Source organism: Diorhabda carinulata, chromosome 5 (assembly GCF_026250575.1).
Source record: "Diorhabda carinulata isolate Delta chromosome 5, icDioCari1.1, whole genome shotgun sequence".
Classification (NCBI taxonomy): Eukaryota; Metazoa; Arthropoda; class Insecta; order Coleoptera; family Chrysomelidae; genus Diorhabda; species Diorhabda carinulata.
The window spans coordinates 15,357,297-15,378,414 of record NC_079464.1 but is presented as its reverse complement, the minus strand read 5'-3'; the positions used below and the strand labels follow the sequence as shown (position 1 = coordinate 15,378,414).

At 30.6% G+C, this 21,118-nt stretch overlaps 4 protein-coding genes across 7 annotated transcripts; 2 read left to right on the top strand and 2 right to left on the bottom strand.

Annotated features, from left to right (window-relative positions):
* The first annotated feature begins 774 nt into the window (after nt 1–774).
* On the top strand, nt 775–1,691 carry LOC130893762 (39S ribosomal protein L30, mitochondrial). Its single transcript, XM_057800107.1, has 3 exons — nt 775–994; nt 1,188–1,314; nt 1,365–1,691. The coding sequence occupies exons 1-3, from the start codon at nt 879–881 to the stop codon at nt 1,656–1,658; spliced, it is 537 nt and encodes a 178-aa protein (XP_057656090.1). The 5' UTR covers nt 775–878; the 3' UTR covers nt 1,659–1,691.
* A 779-nt stretch (nt 1,692–2,470) lies between these two features.
* On the bottom strand, nt 2,471–4,394 carry LOC130893759 (high mobility group protein 20A-like). Of its 2 annotated transcripts, none has more exons than XM_057800101.1 (4): nt 4,100–4,394; nt 3,764–4,047; nt 3,379–3,697; nt 2,471–2,910 (listed from the first exon to the last, which is right to left on the bottom strand). In XM_057800101.1, exons 1-4 carry the CDS (start codon nt 4,275–4,277, stop codon nt 2,768–2,770), a joined length of 924 nt encoding a protein of 307 aa, XP_057656084.1. In that variant the 5' UTR covers nt 4,278–4,394; the 3' UTR covers nt 2,471–2,767. The 2 variants fall into 2 exon arrangements, with proteins under 2 accessions (XP_057656084.1, XP_057656085.1); XM_057800102.1 differs by having other exon boundaries at nt 3,776–4,047; nt 4,100–4,370.
* Nucleotides 4,395–5,140: 746 nt separating this feature from the next.
* On the top strand, nt 5,141–10,743 carry LOC130893757 (alpha-1,3-mannosyl-glycoprotein 2-beta-N-acetylglucosaminyltransferase). The gene is made up of 8 exons (XM_057800100.1): nt 5,141–5,427; nt 5,745–6,156; nt 6,209–6,413; nt 6,758–6,986; nt 8,339–8,443; nt 8,498–8,588; nt 8,637–8,807; nt 10,446–10,743. The coding sequence occupies exons 2-8, from the start codon at nt 5,776–5,778 to the stop codon at nt 10,557–10,559; spliced, it is 1,296 nt and encodes a 431-aa protein (XP_057656083.1). The 5' UTR covers nt 5,141–5,427; nt 5,745–5,775; the 3' UTR covers nt 10,560–10,743.
* A 1,205-nt stretch (nt 10,744–11,948) lies between these two features.
* LOC130893755 (TBC1 domain family member 15) lies at nt 11,949–20,390 on the bottom strand. Of its 3 annotated transcripts, none has more exons than XM_057800096.1 (6): nt 19,463–20,390; nt 18,760–19,400; nt 17,336–17,580; nt 16,492–16,908; nt 16,094–16,408; nt 11,949–13,550 (listed from the first exon to the last, which is right to left on the bottom strand). In XM_057800096.1, the coding sequence occupies exons 2-6, from the start codon at nt 19,391–19,393 to the stop codon at nt 13,263–13,265; spliced, it is 1,899 nt and encodes a 632-aa protein (XP_057656079.1). In that variant the 5' UTR covers nt 19,394–19,400; nt 19,463–20,390; the 3' UTR covers nt 11,949–13,262. The 3 variants fall into 3 exon arrangements, with proteins under 3 accessions (XP_057656079.1, XP_057656078.1, XP_057656077.1); XM_057800095.1 differs by having other exon boundaries at nt 19,801–20,180; XM_057800094.1 differs by having other exon boundaries at nt 19,860–20,180.
* Between the last annotated feature and the right edge of the window lie 728 nt (nt 20,391–21,118).

Genomic DNA, 21,118 nt, shown 5'->3' with positions numbered 1-21,118 from the left:
ACTACGTTCGAAAGTGCGTTCAATCGTTTGTCCTTTTTACGTTAGTGTAATAGAAATTTCAGTGGTCACACTGAACCACTGTTTTACGTACAGGTATTGAAACCGAGACCAATTTCTACAGAATGGCATTTGAAATAGCCATGACGCGGTGCTGCTATCTAGGGATGGATACAATATAAACTACTTTTAAAAGTAGAGATAACTACGCGTCCGTGAAATGAACGCACCCTATAACTCTCGTATGTAAGACCGTCTACCGAGCACAATGCTTACACTACTGATACACCGTCTGACGCGTATTTCGAAACGCGCGTAATAGTGTAATTGTGAGTATTGATGTAATGATAATGTAAACGTGTGTTTGGTATGAATATAGGTTTATTCCAACCCCTCAAAAAACCGTCCTTGGTACGGTGACGATTCTGTGCAAAAGAGATTATGTGTTCCAACCAGACGGTTACCGTTATACGAACGATTCTATTTTGCTTTCCAACCGACTTAGGTATCGTTTGTGAACCGTTTCAGGGACAGTCTTTTCTGTACTTGGTTGATGGTAAGTACTGTTACAAGAACCGTGCATAGCTGGAGATTGTGCAGAAAATATCTATAAACGCTTCCGATAACCGTTCCAAGAACGGTCCCGACTAGTAGGTTGGAACAAACCTAATATCACCATAGTTGTGGTACTTACGTAACCTGTGTTTGTCTCCATAAGAATTCATATCCTTATCTACATAACTCTATGGATACACGGCCACATGGTTGGAGGCAAGCCATTATGACAGTTGACAGCACAGAACACACTAAGGTATGTTCTGAGATTAATTGTAAGAAATTTTAGGTTATAAGATTTAAATAAAAAATTTGGTAGATTTAACATGCCCTTACTACAAATATTTAACCCAGTTAAAATAATATGCAGAAATATAAGCAAACGACAATTTATTTGGTATAATGAAGGAATACAATATCCTGGTTTTAAATATTATCCTAGGTAAGAACCTGTAATTTCAAATAATTTTTTTATTTTCTTGAAAAATCTTCTTGATTCTAGATCTGTTTTGATAGAAAATTAGTTTAAAAAACAAATAAAAATTGACGTTTCAACCTATTTTTTGATTACCGGTTTATAAAACAAAAAAATTGGAAAAATGTAGAAAGTAAAAAAAAATTTATAACGTTTTTAGATACCCGGATTTTGAGGATCCTCCTTACGAACCAACAAAATTATTTAGAGTTGAAGTAATCAAACCACTAAAAGGAGCACCTTACTGGGAAAAACATATTTTGAAGGAATTCAAACTTGATGGAAAGGTAAATATGTATTTGTTACAATTAATATGTAAATAACTAATTTTTTATAGAAAAATTCTTATGTGATTGTTAAGAATATACCAGAAAATAACCAAAGGTTATGGAAAATTAAACATATGATTAAAATTACACCTATAACTTTCCCTGACGGTTTCCCAAAAGAAGATGATATAACTTACCTTCAAGAAAATGGCGAATTGAAGATTATCAAAAAAGTTAATTCTGTTCATGAAAACAAATTGGAAATATCAGATAATTTCCGAAGCGATGTTAAGCGTTTGGATGGTGATACATTGAGAAGACAAAGTAGATTGAAATGGTTAAGTGGCTGGGATTCTCCTTAAACCTATAAATGTAAATATAATTGATACATTTAATAGTCTTTCATTTCTTTTTTTGAAAATAGTAAACATTTTCATTAAAAAATGTGGTATTGATGAAGTGTACGAAAAAATACTATATAACAAAAGTAGAAATTAGAGTAAATGATACAAACTGTACAAGATCAAGTATTTACCATCACAACTATAAATCCGTCTAGATACACGTATTATTTATATTTATTGACATGGAAAAAGCTTTTGACAAGGACTGAGGGCAAAAATATGGGAAAATTCATTTTTTTAGAAAGCAAAGTTTTACTTATGCGAAAAAGGAGATAAATTTATTCTAACAAACATCTGAGTATTGTAGCTCGTTCGACAACTGGAAAATTGCACATTTTTAATTACACACCTTAGAAAAACCATATTAGAAGTGAAAAATTCTTAAAATTTCATTATATTTATATGAGTAACGAAATATTACGAATTCGTCAACTAACGTAGATCGTGAAGCCTATTCTATTATGTTGATACTTGTACAGAAGGACCATTTACATTTTTCAGTTACGGCGGCAATTTCTTTATATTGTTTTTATTTACATTTACAATAGATTATGGCTGTTATATATAAAATAAATTATTCAAATTTAAATCTCGCTAAAATTACTCGTGGATTTTGGGATGAGTACCTCTCAAAGACTCAAGTGATTGAATGGTGTTCCGCTTTCCAAAAAGGCCAAAAAGTGGTGGTAAACGCCTCAGAATAAGTGTTGACGAGAAGTGAAAAAAAAATGGTATCTATTTCTTCTTCTTTCTACAATATACCCATTAAATAAACTCTCTGGAAATTCTTTATTCACAATTCCACAGCTACATGCAAATGTTTTTTTATTACATTAGATTCACCATTCAATACAAATTCTTTAAAATTACAGTTGAAAAAAAATAAGAACGTAATTTATTTACACAGGGTCACACATATATTCCAAAAAGTTAATCAATTAAATAAATATATTTAAATCTAGCACTGACTACTTGGAAAAACTAAGTAAATGCTATTTTAATTAGAAGAAATACAATTACGAAAATTTCTTGATAATTCTTTTTCTCTTTGAAGCCCTACATGGCTGTCATCCATTGAATTCCAGCTTCCCTACGATGTCCCTTACTGTTTGTAAGAGGTTGGTATCATGACTACTATTTTCTAATAATATAGAATGTAGATTGGTCATGTAGTTATCGATGTTTTGGAGAGTGGCTACTTCTTTAATACCTGGAAAAAAAAACAGTCAAAAAATTTTTTCAACATATCACCATCACCACAAATTCTCTTGTTGAGTGTTGAGGTTGCAAATTACAGGGGAATGATAAATCTATATCTCAGAAAAACCAAGAATAGAAGTGACAACTTACTCCACTACATTTTTAATATTCAAACATCAATCAGTTCTCCAGGGTAACAAAAGAAAAATTTTTTATAAAACAAAAGAAATTATATCCTCAAATGAGAAAATCCGTATTTGGTCACTTATTGTTTTCTTCTGGCCAGTGGTCGTTCGCTTTACCACCTTTCCAGCCAGGACTGCAAGCCCAAACCTATGCAACCTAGCAAAACCCTAGCCCTACAGAGAAGCAACTCCTATATCAGGGTCAACTCCAATAAACCTTCATCACTTTCTCTTTACAAAAAAGGTAAAAAATTTTCAATTAAATTATCTCAATTGAGTACTTTCAAACTAACCTGGTAATTTTACTCCTCCAAACCCATTTGTCAGTGTAGTCCTTAAATGATTCAGATGCTGTTGAAGGGACGAATTATTTTTTTCCTGTTGCATGATTTCAGTTTCCAATTTCGTTATAGCCACTTTCATATTTTCTATGTGTTTTGATAAAATAGCATTTTGTTGTTCGTAATCAGTGTTTACTTTTCTCAGTTGCCTCAATTCGGCGTCCCTAGTTTTGTTATGTTCTAGAAATTCCTCAGTGAAAATTGGAATGTCGAAATTACTAAAATCCATATCTTGCAGATCTTTGTGAATGGTCGATTGGTTATGGAAAGTCTACAAACAAAAAATCAAAACAATAAAATTTATATCTCGTTATGAGTTTCCTTTGATTTTACATACTGGATTAGGTACCTTAACAGGTTCTTCCTTTTCTTTATTTTCTTTCAATTTCTTTTCACTCTGTTGCTGCGTGAATAACTTGTATGCTTCTGTTTGTTTGTAGGCATTGTATTCTTTAGTATAACGTTCTCTATCTTGCTCTGCTGCATTCAAGTATTGTTGTTTTTTATCTACAGGTAGGTTACTCCATTCGCTTGCCAACATTTTTGTTATATCTGCAAATGATAAGTTTGGATTTGCGCTTCTAACAGCTTCTCTTCGATCATTTAGGTATCTTACATAACCTAAAAAAATTCGTTCTATAATACAACTTAATAACAAAAACGTTGATTTTACCTGTAAGCGGAACTCTAGGCGCTGTGCTATCCTTGGGCTTCTTACGTTTTTTAGCTTTTAACGCTTTAGGTTTTTGGGAAGATTCCGATACGTCCGATGATTTGACTTCCAAAGAAACATTTAACGTTTCTGTTGAATCTGACTTTATTTCATCAACTATATTAGAAGTATCTTCCATAGTTTTTATTTTGGTATTAACGAACAAAAATATTAAATTTGACGTTTATAAGTTTTTTTAACCTATTTTCCTGTGCACGTCACGTTTATATATATTAGATAGAGATAAGTTATATCCAGGCTTAGACAAGAAAAGAAGATCTCCTTGTCTAAGTATCCAGGATAGTTATCTTTGTTTACTCATAGAACTATCTGTTGCAACCATAAAAAAGATCGATTAGTAGAATATTTTTATATTCAACAGTCATCTTCTAAAACGTTTCTATCTGTATTAGATCCACTACACTCGCTTCCATATTTCGACGAAGTTCGAAGTGCCTGTCCACACATTTGGGGTTCATTCCACAGAGTACTCACGACTATCACGACTGCGATCATTCCCATTCCACTTAGTCTAGAGCGTTATAGTCGTGTACCCTAATGGAATGGCTTACGAGGCGTTTTGAGTGTTGGGATAAGTATTAACGAATGGCAAAACAGAAAAAAAACAGAGTAAAAGCTTTAAGAGGTTATGTTTTAATTTGTAAGTCATTGAATTTTTTAGAGCAATGCTTAAATGATTTACATTAAAGTAAAATCAAAATATATTCTGCGGCGATAGGGAATTATTTGGTGGTGCGTTACAAGAAAGCTTCAAAAATACTTATATCCTATATTGCAACAAATAATGATATAGATCCTCATGGTTATAATCTTGCGTTACTATAGTTTTGAAAATTTCGCTAATTTTGTCGGTGTGGAACGCCCAAAAGAGTATTTCGTCTGTCGCACTCACGTTACCCACAGAGCATACCCAATTAAGGTGTGAACTATGGGGCAACCTATCCTCTACCAACCTTGCCTTGTGACCTCATTAAAAATTGTCATATTTGTTGTGACAGTAGCTACTTAACCAAGTCACGTATTTTTATTCTGACAGGTAACAGGATACGAATGCGGTAGTGGAATGTAATAATCCAACTCATTCCGTTGTAAAGTCCTCTATTTCCATCAAGATAAATATAATTAATCAGAGGCGATAACAACGCATGTTTGACGTGTCGATTCATAGTTAGTGAAAAACAGTTAAGTTAACAATGTTGAACAATGTAGCAATAACACCGTGACGAGTTCATGTGTGAATTTTGAAACCGTGCAAGTTGGTCGAGAGGGTATGTAATTTATTTATTTATTACGGATAATACCAGTAATATACGATTATTCTCAACTATTAATTATAAATGTTTCATTAATTATAAAACTGCTTTTGATATTTGATAGTTCTAGTAAAAACGCCTCATTTATTTTATTTTAAACGTCATTAAATAATAAGTTTATGTTAAAGTATATATAAATATAAACGTTTGGAATTAAAATATATTTTTTTAATATAGAATTTATAATGTACAAATACGTCAACGTTTTCATTGATAATTACTAAAAGTATGTTTGGACTATTATTACATTGAAATATATTTTTATTTTTTAGTTTCCTTACTCATGTCAATTTTAAGAATAACATGCGAATTAAACGCACAACCTTAATATTAGGTTTATTATTTATAATATGGTCTTCGATATTATATTTAAGTTATTATCATTATCCCGCCCATAATAATAATGATATACCAAATAAGTTAAATAAACAGATTGTGATTTTGGAACAAGGCATATCAGAAGAATTCGCGAAGAATAATGTTATGATAAGAGGTGCTCAAAAGATATTAGAAATCAAGAAGGAGAGGGAACAAAGCCAAAATAAATTGTTGCCAAAAGAATTGCAAAATGTGAAGATTCCAGTACTAGTTTTTGCTTGTAATAGAATTACAGTAACTAGATGCTTAGATAGTCTTATTCAATATAGACCTGATCCAGACCAATTTCCAATTATAGTCAGCCAGGTAAATAATATTGTATGCAAATATAAAAGTAGATTTGATAAAATTTTTTTAGGATTGCGATCACGAAGAAACAAAAACTGCTATACAAAAATATGGCAACCAAGTTTCCCTGATTCAGCAGCCGGATCAATCAGATATCCAAGTTCCTCCAAAGGAAAAGAAATTCAAAGGGTATTTTAAAATAGCAAGACATTATGGTTGGGCTTTGAATCAAATGTTTTTCAATTTTAATTTCAGTACTGTCATTATCGTTGAAGGTAAGTAACATTTATTATATTCAATAAACTCTTTTCAATTGAGATCCTGATGAGATTCAATAATAATTGGAGCTAATTTATAACATATATAACTACTCTATATTAGGGTGATTCATTTCTGAAAAAATATTTTTTTTTGGTGCTCAAGCAAAATATTAATTTACTTATAGAAAAAAAATTGTCATCAAGTTTGAGGTCTTAATATCAATTTTAACTACTTACAATTCGAATGTATAGTTTTACAATTTAAAAAGTCAAATTTCTATTTTTTTTACAATAATGCAAATCAGTTTCATAGAAAATTGCTTTCAAAAGAATTTTTTGTCTATTTATTTTGTTTTTAGATGATTTAGATGTTGCTCCAGATTTTTTTGAATATTTTCTTGGAATGTATCCTATTTTATTAAAAGATAGTTCTTTGTGGTGTATTTCGGCTTGGAACGATAATGGCAAAGAAGGTCTAGTTGATATAAAAAGACCAGATTTAGTCTATCGGACTGATTTTTTCCCCGGACTTGGCTGGATGCTAACCAAAAACGTTTGGCTCGATCTCTATAAAAAATGGCCACGGGCGTAAGTTTTTTTCAAAATATTGTTCTTCAAAACTTCTCTATACTTATGATTTTATATTGTTTTTTTTGTAATTAATGTCTAATGCATTCTATACTAGCATACACAAAGTGAATTTTACTCAGACAATAAGTTTATAGTAAATTTTAATTATTTTTTATCAAAATAGAATTTGTGTCTCTATTATATATTATATATTATAATATACATGGTGTTCCAACGAAAATTTGACTCCTTCCATAGTAAAATGATATCTTTAAAATGTGAAAAAAAACATGTCAAATTTTATTTACACATCATATAAAGGGTAAATGATTTCTCTATGCAACTAATTTCTTTCTGTTTAGTTCATTAGGTGTGTCTAAATATATATTTGTTTATTTTATAACTGATTTCATAAATACTGAGTGCTTCAATAGCTGTTCGTCTATTCAATATGATTATTTCCCCCTGTCTTCTATATTCAACTGGACGCATTTCTAAATAGTGCGAATTTTTCTTTTCTCCCTGTACTTTTCTGTTTTTGAACTGTCTGTATACCACTTTTTGGTATTCTTTATCTATCTAACAATGATGCATTTATCCTTCTTCTGTTTGTTAATATATTCTGTACAAATACTCACACTTTCACTATTTTATGCGTATTTTGATAAGAAACACTCACAGATAGACGGTCTGATATTCGTTTCGATAACCAACACTCACACTTACACTCTTTTAAGTGCGTTTCTATACGATAACTCACATCACTTATACTCACTCTTACACTGTCTGATTTAAGTTTTGATAACCAACACTTACACGCTTTTAAGTACGTTTCCATAACGAACACTCATATTTTTCATATTTGATTCGCGTTTTGGTAACCAAAACTTACAGTTACACTATTTTCTGAGTGTTTTGATACTCAAAACTGTCTAATATTCATTTCAATAAACAAAACTCACATTTACAGTATTTTATGTGCATTTCTATAACCAACACTCACAGTTAAATTGTCAGATTTGTTTTGTTGACTAATACTTACAATTACACTGTTTGATTCTCATTTCGATAACGTATAAATAACCTGTCTGAATATCATTTTAATAACCAACACTCACACTCTTTTAAGTACGTTTCAATAACTGACACTCATTTCTCCTCTGTCTGGTACGCGTTCTAAGAACTAACGCTCACACTTACACTATTTTATGGTAAACAGTTTGGTGTCTGAATAAATGAGTGTCGGACGGTATAATTGTGAGTGTTGGTGTTGTAGTAGTATGAACAGTGTGTTTAGTATGAATATCACCAAATGTTTCAAAAATTACAACTTAGTTTTGAATCTGAATTCAGAACTTGATTGTTTCCAGTTATTGGGACGATTGGATACGAGATCCTTTACAAAGAAAAGGAAGATCTTGTATAAGGCCAGAACTTTCGAGAACGAGAACTTTCGGCAAAACTGGAGTTTCCAAGTAAATGTATCAAATTGTGTTATTCATATTTTATTTCAATTAAATTTTTTTTAGCGGAATGTTCTTCGAAAAACATTTGAAATTCATCAAATTAAACGAAGAGTTTGTGCCTTTTACCAAATTGAATCTTACTTATTTAATAAAAGTAAGTTTCTAATAATTTTTCGATAATTTTATTAATAGATCGTTTCAGGATAATTACGATAATGATTTCGTCAAAAAAGTTTACCAAAGTCCGGTAGTGAAATACGAAGATCTCAGGATGGATAAAGTCGAATACGACGTTCCAGTTAGAGTTACTTATAAAACTAAAGACGAATATAAAACGATTACGAAAAAATTGGGACTTATGGACGATTTTAAAGTTAGTATTATCGATAACCGAAACAATTTTCAGCATATATATTGTTAGTTTATCAACTGTACGGTAAAAGGAACCAATTATTTATTTTAAATATCATGTAAAGTTGAAAAAACTCATAATATCTCTTATCTTAAGGTATTTAAGGAAATAAAACCTCCAATTGTATCATTTCCTGTCCAAATGTCAAGTTTATTGAGACTAAGAATAGAGATAAGAAACATTATCACATATTGTGGTTTACATTGTGTATAATTTTTACTAATTAATAAGTTGAAAAATATTTTTCAAATTACACACTATTTACTTTTACTATACCAAAACGTTCCCAACTATACTGTTTATGGTGCGTTTATATGACCTACACTGACATCTGAAGTATTTTTAATTGATCTACACCAATACTTTGCCTTACATTTTTATTACTGTAACAACACACTGTTTATTTAATCTATGTCAAGACTTAAACTGTTTGACTCGTACGTTTAAAACTACACTAACAATCATGCTGTTTGATAATCTACACCGCTTAACTTCAGTATAATTGACCTACACTAAGACTTAAACTGTTTGATTTCCGTTTATTTGTACTACACTTACACTTCACACACATTTGACTTCCTTTTATTTGGCCTATACTTACACTACCTGTCCCTTAGTTTTATAATTACACCAACACTCATAATATTTGAGGTCCTTATAATTGACTTACATCAACAGTTACACTGTTTGACTCGCATTTTTATAACTACACCAAGAATCATGCGTTTTTATAATCTACACCGCCTAACTTGAGTACATTTGACCTACACCAACACCAACACCAACACTTGGACTGTTTGCCTTTCGTTTATTGACCTACAACAATACTTAAACTATTTGACTTTCGGTTTATTTGACCTATACCAACACTTGGAATGTTTGACTTTTATTCATTTGACCTACTCTAACACTTAGGGTGTATGACTTTCGCTTATTTTACCTACACTAACTTGGAATGTTTGACTTTTGCTTATTTGACCTACTCTAACACTTAGGGGTGTATGACTTTCGCTTATTTTACCTACACTAACACTTGGAGTGTTTGACTTTCGTTGATTTGACCTACACCAACACTGTTCAGTCATTAAATCGGCTTCCTTTTCCACAGCAGGTTCCATTCTTTTCTATCCTATGTTTTGGTTTATTTCCTGTCATCTTAATTTATTCTATCAGCTCCTCATCGGTCTTCCTTTATTTTTTTTGTTCGTGCATATTAATCCCATTCTCCTAACATGGCCAAACCATCTTAGTTGTTCTAGTTTTGTTTTGAACTGGTCACCCAATTCCACTACTACAGAAATTGTTGAGACCAAGACACAAAAATAATGAAACAAAGTCCTGTAGACCTAGTATGGAGTACTAGAGGTTGTAGATGCTCAATGAGCTAGCACACTCAATCAAAGTAACTTAAAGGGATGTAGTAAAAAATTGATAAAAAACGATTCAAGAAATATATATAAATAAAAATATACTTCTTAACATTATTTTCAAAATTAAGTCAACATAGGTGTGTTTGTTGGTGTAGTGTGAATAACACTAACGGTTCCAAAACTTACATTGGAGTTGCGGAAACTTCTAATTTATAAATTTAAATTACAGAGTGGCGTTCCTCGAACAGCTTACAAAGGTATTGTAACGTTCCATTACAAAGGAAGAATGGTCCATTTAGCTCCGACAGCAAATTGGAAAGGTTATGACGTTGCATGGAGTTAGTTTTTGGATTTTTAGACATTTTTTTTATATTATTAAGTTGAAACATATATATATTTATTTCTCACTTGTGATATTTTACTTATGAAAGGAAACTCCTTTTCGGAAATTGTTGAACATATTTTGTACATAAGATGCTGCCCCTTCTTGTAAATAAGACAAATTAAAATTATGGTTGTGATTATAAGTGGGTTTTATTTGGTTTATACTTACCTGTAACCTCTTCTACTATAGGTGTTAGAGGTAATATTTTTTATCAATTTGATTTTGTATTTTAGCTGATTCCAAGTTTATTCAGTTGAAAATTGGACTCTACAAGAAGAATATTTTGGTCAAACAGTGGCTTTTCAGAGTTTCTAAGACAATAACCCTCTATCTTAAGTAGATTTTGAGTGAAAATTGGCTGATCAAATATACTTAACTGAAAATTGCTCTTTATATATAATATTACATTGTATAAAAATTGGTTTTTCAATGTATAAGTTGGTTGTTTTTAAGTGTATTCAGTTGAAAATTGCACTTTACAGATTAATTTGCTCAAGAATTGACCTTTCAATGTTTTTAAGTCAACATTTCTCTTTCTTAAGTTTATTTATAATGAAAATTGGCCGTTTTGGACTTTATAAGATTACATTGCTCAAAAACTGATCATCATAATTTAAATTGGCCGTTTTCAAGTGTAATTAAATGAAAATTGGACTTTACAAGATAAAACTGCACAAAAACTAGCCTTTCACAGTTTATAAAATAACAATTTTCTTTCATAAGTATATTTTGAATAAATATTGGATGTTTTAGAGTATATTTAGCTAAAAATTTGACTTTATAGGGTTACATTGATCAAAAACTGACCTTTTACAGTTGAAATTGGCCATTTTCAAGTGTAATGATTCCAAAATTATAGTTTACGAGATTAAATTCGGATGTTGTTAAACATTTTTAATTTAATTTCCCAATTACATTATTTACTTGTGGTTCATATCCTACAAAATCAAATCGTGTCTCTCTCTATAGTTTCAACTTTTTAGTTTTTTCTTCTATTTCCTTATCTAATTCCTCGTTTTCTTCCAGAATACTTTACATCTTTTCTGTTTGTTCGCTTATTTATTCCTCCTATTTACCTAATCCATTTTCACTTGTTTTCTCTTTGTTCTTCATCGGAGTTAAATCAATTTTATTTCTTCTTTTGAAATCATTTATCTTCTTTTTTCTTTTATTATATTCACTGTCAGAATCGTATCCGCTCCGGCTATCACTCTATCCTTGTATTTATTTATTGATGGTTTCTATTGTAAGATTCACGTCTCTCAATATTTCCTTCAATCACCCGGTTTATAAATATAATTTGGTAAATATTTTTTTTTGGGATACAATAAATAAAAAAAAAAGCAATGGGGATATTTATTTATATATATTTGATATTACAAACTTTAACAAATAGTTTATTAAAAAATATTGATTATAATTAATGATTTAATTTGATGGTTTTCATGATTAATAATAAAAATTCTATAAAGTAATTGAATAGGAGGGAAAAAAATTAATAATTGGTGTATTAGGATATGCAGTAAAATTTGAAAAAAGTTTTTTTTATTAAAAAATGTGCGATACAATAAAGTGAATATCAATCACCTATCAGCTCATAACACTAATCAGTATTAAAATCTTTCAACAAAAAATTATCAAATCGATTATACAGGGTGGTTCACTCTCCACGGGACGGAGCCTAATAATAAAACGAGAATTACGAGCTGGGCTTTTTTGTCCATAAAAAATTAAATTTGGCATTCAGCCACAAATTTGGAAAAACAGAAACTCGAAGAAGAAACTGGTATCTACTATCATGGAGGTGAGCGCCAATTTTTTTTTGCCCTCTTAACCCTTTCAAATTTGGACAATGAAAACAAATCAGTTCGTAAAAACTTCACGTATGAAACAGAAACTTGTCATGGTTAAAAACACCTGTTCTTTTTTTTGAAAAAACTGTTTTTTCGAATGTTTTCTTTATTATATTTTGCCATTCGTTTTAAAATTTTCTTTACAAGTCTTCTTGGGATGTAGTGCAATACTTTTCACAGATTATTTCGAAAGATTTTTATTGTATTGAAATCTGGAAATTGTGGAGACCTTGTCATGTTCTTATTCTTCTGTTTCATTGTAAAAAAACTTTTTCCAATAGTATATTGATTATGTTTTTTCTTTCGTAGTTTTCTCTTTCAATTATTCTATTATTTTGTTATTAGGTGAAAATTTTGAGATATTAGGATTGTCAAAAGTTTTCCCTCTTCTTTTTCTAATGATCTCGTAATCATATTCTCCGCCATTCGTTTTACAATTCTCTACACAAATCTTCCTGAGATGTAAAAGAACATTTCCACACATTTTTTACGATTCTCCCGCAATAATTCTATGGGATTCAAGTCTGGACAACTTAATGGCCACATGCCATGATCTTTAACACCTGTTGTTGTACTTCTTGTAAAAATCTCTCAATATAATTTTAATGATATATAAAACCCGAACCAATTAAATATTTGGTTAAACCACATTTGCGAGATAATAAACACTAACCAAAAAGAAAAAAAAAACAAAAAGAAAACTGCCACGACTAGATGTGTATTTTCTTCAAATACATTTAACCAATAAAAAAATAAATCTTCGCACGTGCAATTAACAAAATTCGTTTTTCGTCTTCATTTATCGGTACTATAAGAAGCTCGAACTTATTGATCTTTCGTAAGCAACTTCATCGGGGCTGATTCTGATGTTATCCAATGAACATCGAGGTTGGGATGCATTATTTGAAATGACGCTGTCTTCGAACGGCGATTGCTCGTGGCTGCTATAAGAAGTCTGGCTGTGGAGCAGGGGAAGTCCAAGAATGATTCGAATGTTATCGGTGAGATGGTCGGATTCTTTGATCTGGTAATATATACCTTCGGCTTTGTTGAGCATAGTCGCCATATCTAGATTTCCATTTAAATCGTTTATGTGCTACAAAACAAAGTTAAATGTTAATAATATGAGGTATATAACATTCATGTACAAGCAAAGTTCACATTTGAAAAAATAAAACAATTTTAGGAAGCGTAAATTTTATAGTTGACATAAATCCAAAGGTAAAAGTCCACAGGTGCTAAATCGGGATTGCGTGGAAGCCAGCCTATGTCACCTCTCCTGGAGGACAGGAAAAATTTCAAATCGTGGCAGTGTGTGAGGTTTTTGCTGAAACCATGTTCTTTGATTATAACCATTGAAGTATTGTAGACATCTGTACATAAAACTCTAAATTCACTGTAACTGCGCGTCTTCATTTATCTTCAAAAAAGTAAGGGCCTATCATTTTTTACGATGACATGTCTGATATTTCTGTTTTGGATTGGTTGCACTCCAGTGCTTGTTGACGTGCCCATTAAGATGCAAATAAGCTTCATCCAAAAACAAAATGTTGGTAAACGTTGGAAAGCACTCAATCATCTGGTTTCAAAGTCAAGTTTCTGAATACATTCCCAAGAGCCAAGCTCCTAATAGCTTCGTTCATGCAATAAGACACCTTGTATAACTTTTCAAGAGAAAAATTTTAAATACAATGTTTCGCTCTTGTAAATTGAATAAAAATCGATCAGTATTCAAATAAGAGTTGAGAGGTTTAGGTCAAGATAATAAAAATTTTGTCAAAGTAATTTAGATTGAAAAAAAAATAAATGTTTGTGAATAGTCAAAGTTTCTTTATTTTCTAGTCTTGAAAAATTTTGGTAGCCAAAAACAAACTAGCAATTTGGCATCTGAGTTATTTTTTTTATATATTTCATTAATAAAAATTGAAGTAAGAATCTATGGTGGGAGAAAAAAAATTCCATTTTGTTACATGTCCAATAAACTTTTTGTTTATTGGATTCTTGATAAAATTTCTCAAAAAGTTGATGTTGCATTTTAATATTCCACAGCTAGATTTCGAAATATAATATTACGAGGGCGAGAAAAAAAATTTCTAATTTCTTTCATATCAAATGTATTTTTTGTCCCTGTAGCATCGTATACTTATAATTTTTTTGTTATGTACTAATAACTAATAATAATACAGAATAAGCTATGAAAACTAATAATTCCAATAAAGCGTTATACAGGGGGTCATAAATTATTTGTTTATAAACAGTTACAAATATTGATTTTATTTAATAATGACCCTGTATATTTTTCTATTCTTGGATTTTGTAGATAATTTTAGGCAAAATTTCTTCCCAATAAGTAATATTTTCCAAGTTATTCAATGTTGAATAAATTAAATTATAACTTTAGAGGTTTTTGTAATGAAACAAGTTCATATAAAATATTATTTTAATAGAAACGCCCTGGGTATTTGGATATTTTTTGTTTTTGGCAGAAGCACAAATGCAATAGAAGCTATTGAAAAAATAGGCATTTCAATCTAGATCTATACAGGGTGCTCTGAATTATTCATTTCAGTTTAATACTAAAGTCGATATTTTTAAATGAAAGACCCCGTATATTTATATTTTCGTATCCTGCAGACAAATTCAGGCCAAATTTCTTCTCCACATCAAATTATTTTCAATTCATTCAATGTAAAATCATAAATTATAACTTTTTTACCAAAACAAATTTATACAGAAAATTATTTTAACCAAAACACCCTGTGTATTTTCGTTTTGAGCCGAAGCACTGATGTAATAGAAGTCTTTAAAAGTATTCATTTTTATCTAGTACTATACAGGGTTTCCCGAGTTGTTTATTTCAATTGAATGTCAAATATCAATTTCAGGCCAAATATCTTTTCAATATATTCAGTGTCAAATCATAAATTATGACTTTGGAGGTTTTTGTACAAAACATGTTCATTTAAAGTATAATTTTTAACCAAACACCCTATATATTTTTGCATTTTTCAATTTTAGAGACATGATCTGATGTAAGACATACCATCAAAAGTCAGTTCAATCCAACAATATACAGGGTGTCCTGAATTATTTACTCGAATTTAGTGTCAAATATTGATGGATTTAAATGAAAGATCCTGTATATTTTTATTTTTTGATTAAAATTTGATTTCCAGTTGATTCATAGATGTAAGACAAGCCATTAAAAGTACTAATTTAAATCTAGCATAATACAGCTAAATCATTTATATGAATTTAATATCAAAAATAGTACTTTTAAATTGCAAAACCCTGTATATTATCACATTTTCGAGTTTTATATATAATTTTTTTTCCAAAAAACGAAGAATCTTCGAGTTAATCAATGTTTATAAAATTGAACTAAGACTTCGACATTTTTTTGACAAAATAAGTTCCTTTACAATATTTTTAATCAAACACCCTATATATACTCGAACTAACCATAATACAGTGTGTACTAAATTTTTGTTTAAATTTATATTAAATAATAATTCCAGTAAGATCCTGTAACGTCAGATATATTTCAACAAGGAAACAAAATGAATTAGAGAAAATTAAGGATTAAGTACCTATCTTAAAAATCACAAGATATATTGAAATTTATCAATAAAAACTCACTTTTAATATCTCAGTAAATCCATAATTATTTTGGAAAATATTTTGCGCTTCCGTTTCCAAAATAGCTACACCGACAAGCAAATGGAAATTCTCGCAGGGATAACCTGTCCACAGAACCTCCCAAAATCTCATCACGTCCTCCAAACTAAGTTCACGTTTGAACCAAACTAGCAACCATCTGAAGCAGAAAAACATGTTACCCGAATCGTGAGTATCTAAATAATTGGCTAATTGAGGATTGACGAAAGCGAGGAGTGTATGCAGATTGTTGAGCTGATCCTTCATTCCAGCTTGATCGATATCGAAATTTCGACTCTGAAAAATAACAAGCGAAATTATTGGGATCAAATGGACCGGAACTATTAATTCCGATAATAATTAATATTTTTATTACTCACCACTTTGTTCATGAATCCTACAAAACACCAAAAGGAATCGACTTCGTTATCTAGCAGCATCAGTATTGGACTCAATAAATCGCTCATCCCTTGTACGTAACCTAAATCGAAGTTGTACATTATGTAGGTCATGAGTATATCGTTTAAAGTTTGCAAATTTGGATTGTCTTCTCCGGCGAAATAAACTAAATTTCTGTCTGTTCTATTGACGTCTTTTTCTATCAAGCTTTTCCTTTCTCTGTAATCGGAAAAATTTTCCTCTTGAACTTTTGACATTCGTTTCCATTGCAATTTCATGTTGTAATATTCGTCGCTTTTAATAGCCAATATTTTTTGTCTTTCGGTTTCAGTACTAGACCAAGGGTAGTAATCTAGGAGAAACTTCCACACTTCCGATCGTAGACAAGGTACAACCCCCTAAAAAATAGAAAAATAATTCCAAAAAAACACAGGGTATTGAATTTCCATTACGAGGTCGTCACCCTCGCCTCACCTCAGGGTTGATATTTATAACCTTGGAAAAACAGTAGAAGATTAATATTTGTTATTATAGAAACCTGTTTCATTCATCAAAAAACGACTATGTAAATAACAAAATGACGAATTAAACGTTTCCAAAATGTTAAAATAAAAAAAATACAAAAGGTTGAAACAATATGTCACCACCAATTTAAATCGAAGTTGTTTGCACTACCCTAGCCTAACCTAGTAAAACACTATAAAACATATCTAAAAATATATTTAAAAATGTAAAAAAATTAGAGAAACACAAACAAGTCAAATAAATACTGATACAACCAAAAGAATAAGGAAAAACCTCAAATGAAACAGTTATATTACTCACCCCTCGAAATATAAGATTTTTGACACTATCTACGTCTTCAATTATTCCTTCCGAATTCATATGACTCCTCCATTGCTCAACGGAAAGAGGATCCCATCTAGGAAAATCTTTTCTCTCCGGTATTTTCGCTACTACTTCATAATCACCCTGTGAATGTGTCATAGTGTTTTCATATTCCGATAAACTCCTGTTCAAGTCTTCTTTAACATTATCATCGATTTCTCTTTGTTCCGGGCTTCTGTAAACTATATAATAATAGTTAAATGAGTAATGTCGAATATAAAATAAATTTTAATCAATTCGATTTTGCATGGGTATTAGCATATGAAGCTACAATTATAAACACAAAAACCAAGTAAAATATTTTTTTATAGTAAACATCATTAACATGAAGCATGAGGCAAATCCAAACTAAGAATCTACCTAGACCTCGGTCAAGGATTTATTTTTCATGTGGCCTTGGAACGTTGGCCTCAATTTTAATGACTCTTCAGTGTATGCAATTGAGATTTCAGAAGTAAGAAAGGTTTAAACACCTATATTCTTCAATACATCAAGGACTTTGCAGACAACAATCCATGGTTTGATAAAAATGCACTAGAGTGGTCAACAACAAAAATAGTGATCAAATCTTGGTAAAAAAAATCGTACATACTGTTATCTCAATCCAAGACATTTGTGACATCGTTCAAATCAGCCGCCCCAATAAACTTGACCCAAATCTGCTGACCTGACTTTACTGTGATTACCACAGTAGATGCTATCCAACATAATCCCACCTAGAGCAATATTTTAAAGAACTAGTTGACAAGTAAACTTGGCTCATAAACACCTGCAGATGTCCAGAATGTCAATATATCGGGACTTCTTTCTTTGGAGAAGTGCAAGCCTGTGGATCACCTATTAAGGCACGTCGTTCCAGAACATTACAACCTACAGAAATTTAAGATCAATATCCAAAGGCATCTCCACAAGGCAGGCATCCCTTCGAGTGTAATAGGGTTTAGTAACCTTTTGTGCTTACTTTTTACATAAAAAATGATAAAAAAGAAGACCAAAGAAAGTTTGGATGGACGAAATAAACAAAGCAATTGAGAACAGAAGGATGAACCTATACAAGTATTAACACAAATAAAAGACTGAAGGAAATGGAAAGAATTTTGGAAGACTCCATGAGAAAAGAAACTGAACCCCACTCTTACACCTGTAAGAGTAGATAGGCATAAGGATTAAGTAAGTTAGGTCTTAAAAAACAAGAATTATAGTTTGTAAGTGATTTTACATCAAGAATACAAAAGTTTGTAACTTTTTATTGGTTTCAATCGACTTGTCTCATTAAGCTATGTCATACAACGCCCCTTTAAATATACTTTTACCACTTTTTATAATATGTAGTAGCTTTACACTCTAATTTAATGACTTACCATAATCTGTGACCTTTGCAAAAGCCTCAAAAGTAGCTTCATAAGGATGATCTTTCAAATTTTTAAAAACACTCCATAAAGTCCTCGAATCATGTTGGATGTTGAGTTCTGCAAACGACCTATCCAACTGTTGAAACTCGAAATTAGCGTCATAAACTATATACAGATGTTTATCCCGTTTTGATACACTAATTTTTAACATCCTTTTCAAAATCGACAGGAGCATCTCACAATTCCCATGTTGAAATCCAAATATATACAAACAATCCGCTTTTCCGTCGTAAAATGAAATTTGACGGTTTTTACTGGCAACTCTGAAGCTCTTGATTTCTTCAAAACTGAATTTGATACATTTGATTCTGTTCTGATAATCTGCGGGGTAATTACCGCTTAAAGTTCTAGTTCTCTTTTGAATTGTATTCACAACTGCCCATTCTTGATCTTGAATATCAGAATCAACTGTAATATCGTTTGGTTTCCATTCAACGAATCTCTTGTTATTAGAATTTAAAGATTGTGATAAATATAAAGTTCCTATTGTATTTACAAATGTTATGTGTGTTGCTGGTGCTTGTTTAAGTAATACTCCGTCTTGGGAAAAAATTTCTTCGCAATCTTCAAGGCAATCTTCCATTTTATGACTGCAATGAAAAAATTATATATTGATTAAAATGTGGAATTAGAATATGTACTTTAGACACACCCAAATTTTTAATAGTCGTATCCTCCATAAAATTGGTAATACTAGTTTTGTTTAAAAAATATCGTATAAAAAATTTTTAGATTAATACAAAAATTGTATTTGATCAAATAGATTTAGTAAATCATTTAACCCCTTAACGAAATAATGAATATATTGTTAGTAAAAACTTTCACAAGATAAATGACAGATTGTTCATATTTAGAAGTTATACAAATAAATTACGAACTAAATTAATAAATCATATTATAACTTTGCTTTCAACTAAATTACTTTTAATGTAGAAAATGATTTTTTTTATTGTTTAATGGTAATAATATTAATATAAACAAATTACTCACGACGACGGTGAAATAAAGCGATGTGAAATGTTTTATTTATTTTAACTTAAACTATTTACCTATTGTAGTTGAAGAATAAATGAATTATTTAAATCTTATTCTATTTTATTATTACAAATATATGTACGTTGTTACTAAAAAAAAACAAATTGGACATTGACAAATAATGAATCATGGATGTCATATTTGTTTGGCTATAGAGAGATACAAAACATAGAGGTTTCAATAGCGGTCGGCTTATCCAAACACTTATAAGAATGATTTCTACGATAAGTTGATTATATTAATTGTGTTTTTCGTTCAATATTTTGTATCATCTTAATATGTACGTTGTTACTAGAAAAAGCAAGTTTGATATTGACAAATAATGAATTATGAATGTCATATTGAATGTCATATTTGTTTGCCTATAGAGAGATAAAAAACATAGAGGTATCAATTGCGGCCATCTTTTCAAAACACGTTCAACATTTTGTTTCATCTGTAATAACACTAATAAAATAACCTGTATTTTAAAATACTGTGTAATCTGTGAGCAAAACTCCGGATAACATGATCATTTCAAGACCAAAAGCACCAAATCAGCTGTCATCAATCAGCTCTAAAAAACAGAACAGCGTTGCCACTTGACGCATAATTACCAATTCAACGTAAAATTATAAACATCAAATATTGATATTATTTCTTTTAGCATAACAACCACTTTTTGGGACGAAAAATGTATTTTAATATAATTTTTGTGAAAATCTGATCATTTTGATACACCTGCGCCATAAATTCATAACAGACACTTGACAACGCTGTAACTCAAACAAAGATCAGAATGGAGGCTCCAGGGGGTCCCTCGAAATTTGAATGCATACTCGTCTAAGCTTATTCTCCCATCCATATCTCTCACTCCGTGTCAGAGATACAGATACACACAGCTTTATACAAGTCTCATCTCAAATTTTCGTTTAGAACAAACAATTTTGGTCATTGGGCAATCTAAAAAACAGCTGATCTATGTCAAAATGACGGCTGTAGGGTAAGCAATCGACTTTGTCGCATATACCTGTGTCAGCTTTTCTTGATTTTTTTTCCAGTAATTCGATTATTTTGTATTGTTTTTTTTTGTTTTATGGTGTTAAGGGAACTCCATATATACTTTTCTGTGATAGTAATACAGCGGAAAATGAGTATTTTTGCATTTTTATTTAGTCCAGACACTAAACAAAACACTACGTAGCGAAAAAAAAAACGATATAGCCACGTTTTCAAGAGAAAATTTCACAATAAAATTGGAAATAATAACGTCTAAAATCGACAAATCACACAA

Coding starts and splice junctions, on each gene's coding strand:
- LOC130893759 (XM_057800101.1), bottom strand. CDS start 4,277: ATGGAAGATACTTCTAATATAGTTGATGAAATAAAGTCAGATTCAACA. Junction 4,048..4,099: donor GCCTAGAGTTCCGCTTACAG/GTAAAATCAACG, acceptor GAATTTTTTTAG/GTTATGTAAGATACCTAAAT. Junction 3,698..3,763: donor CTGTTAAGGTACCTAATCCA/GTATGTAAAATC, acceptor TTTTGTTTGTAG/ACTTTCCATAACCAATCGAC.
- LOC130893757 (XM_057800100.1), top strand. CDS start 5,776: ATGCGAATTAAACGCACAACCTTAATATTAGGTTTATTATTTATAATA. Junction 8,444..8,497: donor GGCAAAACTGGAGTTTCCAA/GTAAATGTATCA, acceptor AATTTTTTTTAG/CGGAATGTTCTTCGAAAAAC. Junction 8,589..8,636: donor ATCTTACTTATTTAATAAAA/GTAAGTTTCTAA, acceptor AGATCGTTTCAG/GATAATTACGATAATGATTT.
- LOC130893755 (XM_057800096.1), bottom strand. CDS start 19,393: ATGGAAGATTGCCTTGAAGATTGCGAAGAAATTTTTTCCCAAGACGGA. Junction 16,909..17,335: donor AAAATCTTATATTTCGAGGG/GTGAGTAATATA, acceptor TCTATTTTTTAG/GGGGTTGTACCTTGTCTACG. Junction 16,409..16,491: donor TAGGATTCATGAACAAAGTG/GTGAGTAATAAA, acceptor GTTATTTTTCAG/AGTCGAAATTTCGATATCGA.
- LOC130893762 (XM_057800107.1), top strand. CDS start 879: ATGCCCTTACTACAAATATTTAACCCAGTTAAAATAATATGCAGAAAT. Junction 995..1,187: donor GGTTTTAAATATTATCCTAG/GTAAGAACCTGT, acceptor TAACGTTTTTAG/ATACCCGGATTTTGAGGATC. Junction 1,315..1,364: donor AATTCAAACTTGATGGAAAG/GTAAATATGTAT, acceptor AATTTTTTATAG/AAAAATTCTTATGTGATTGT.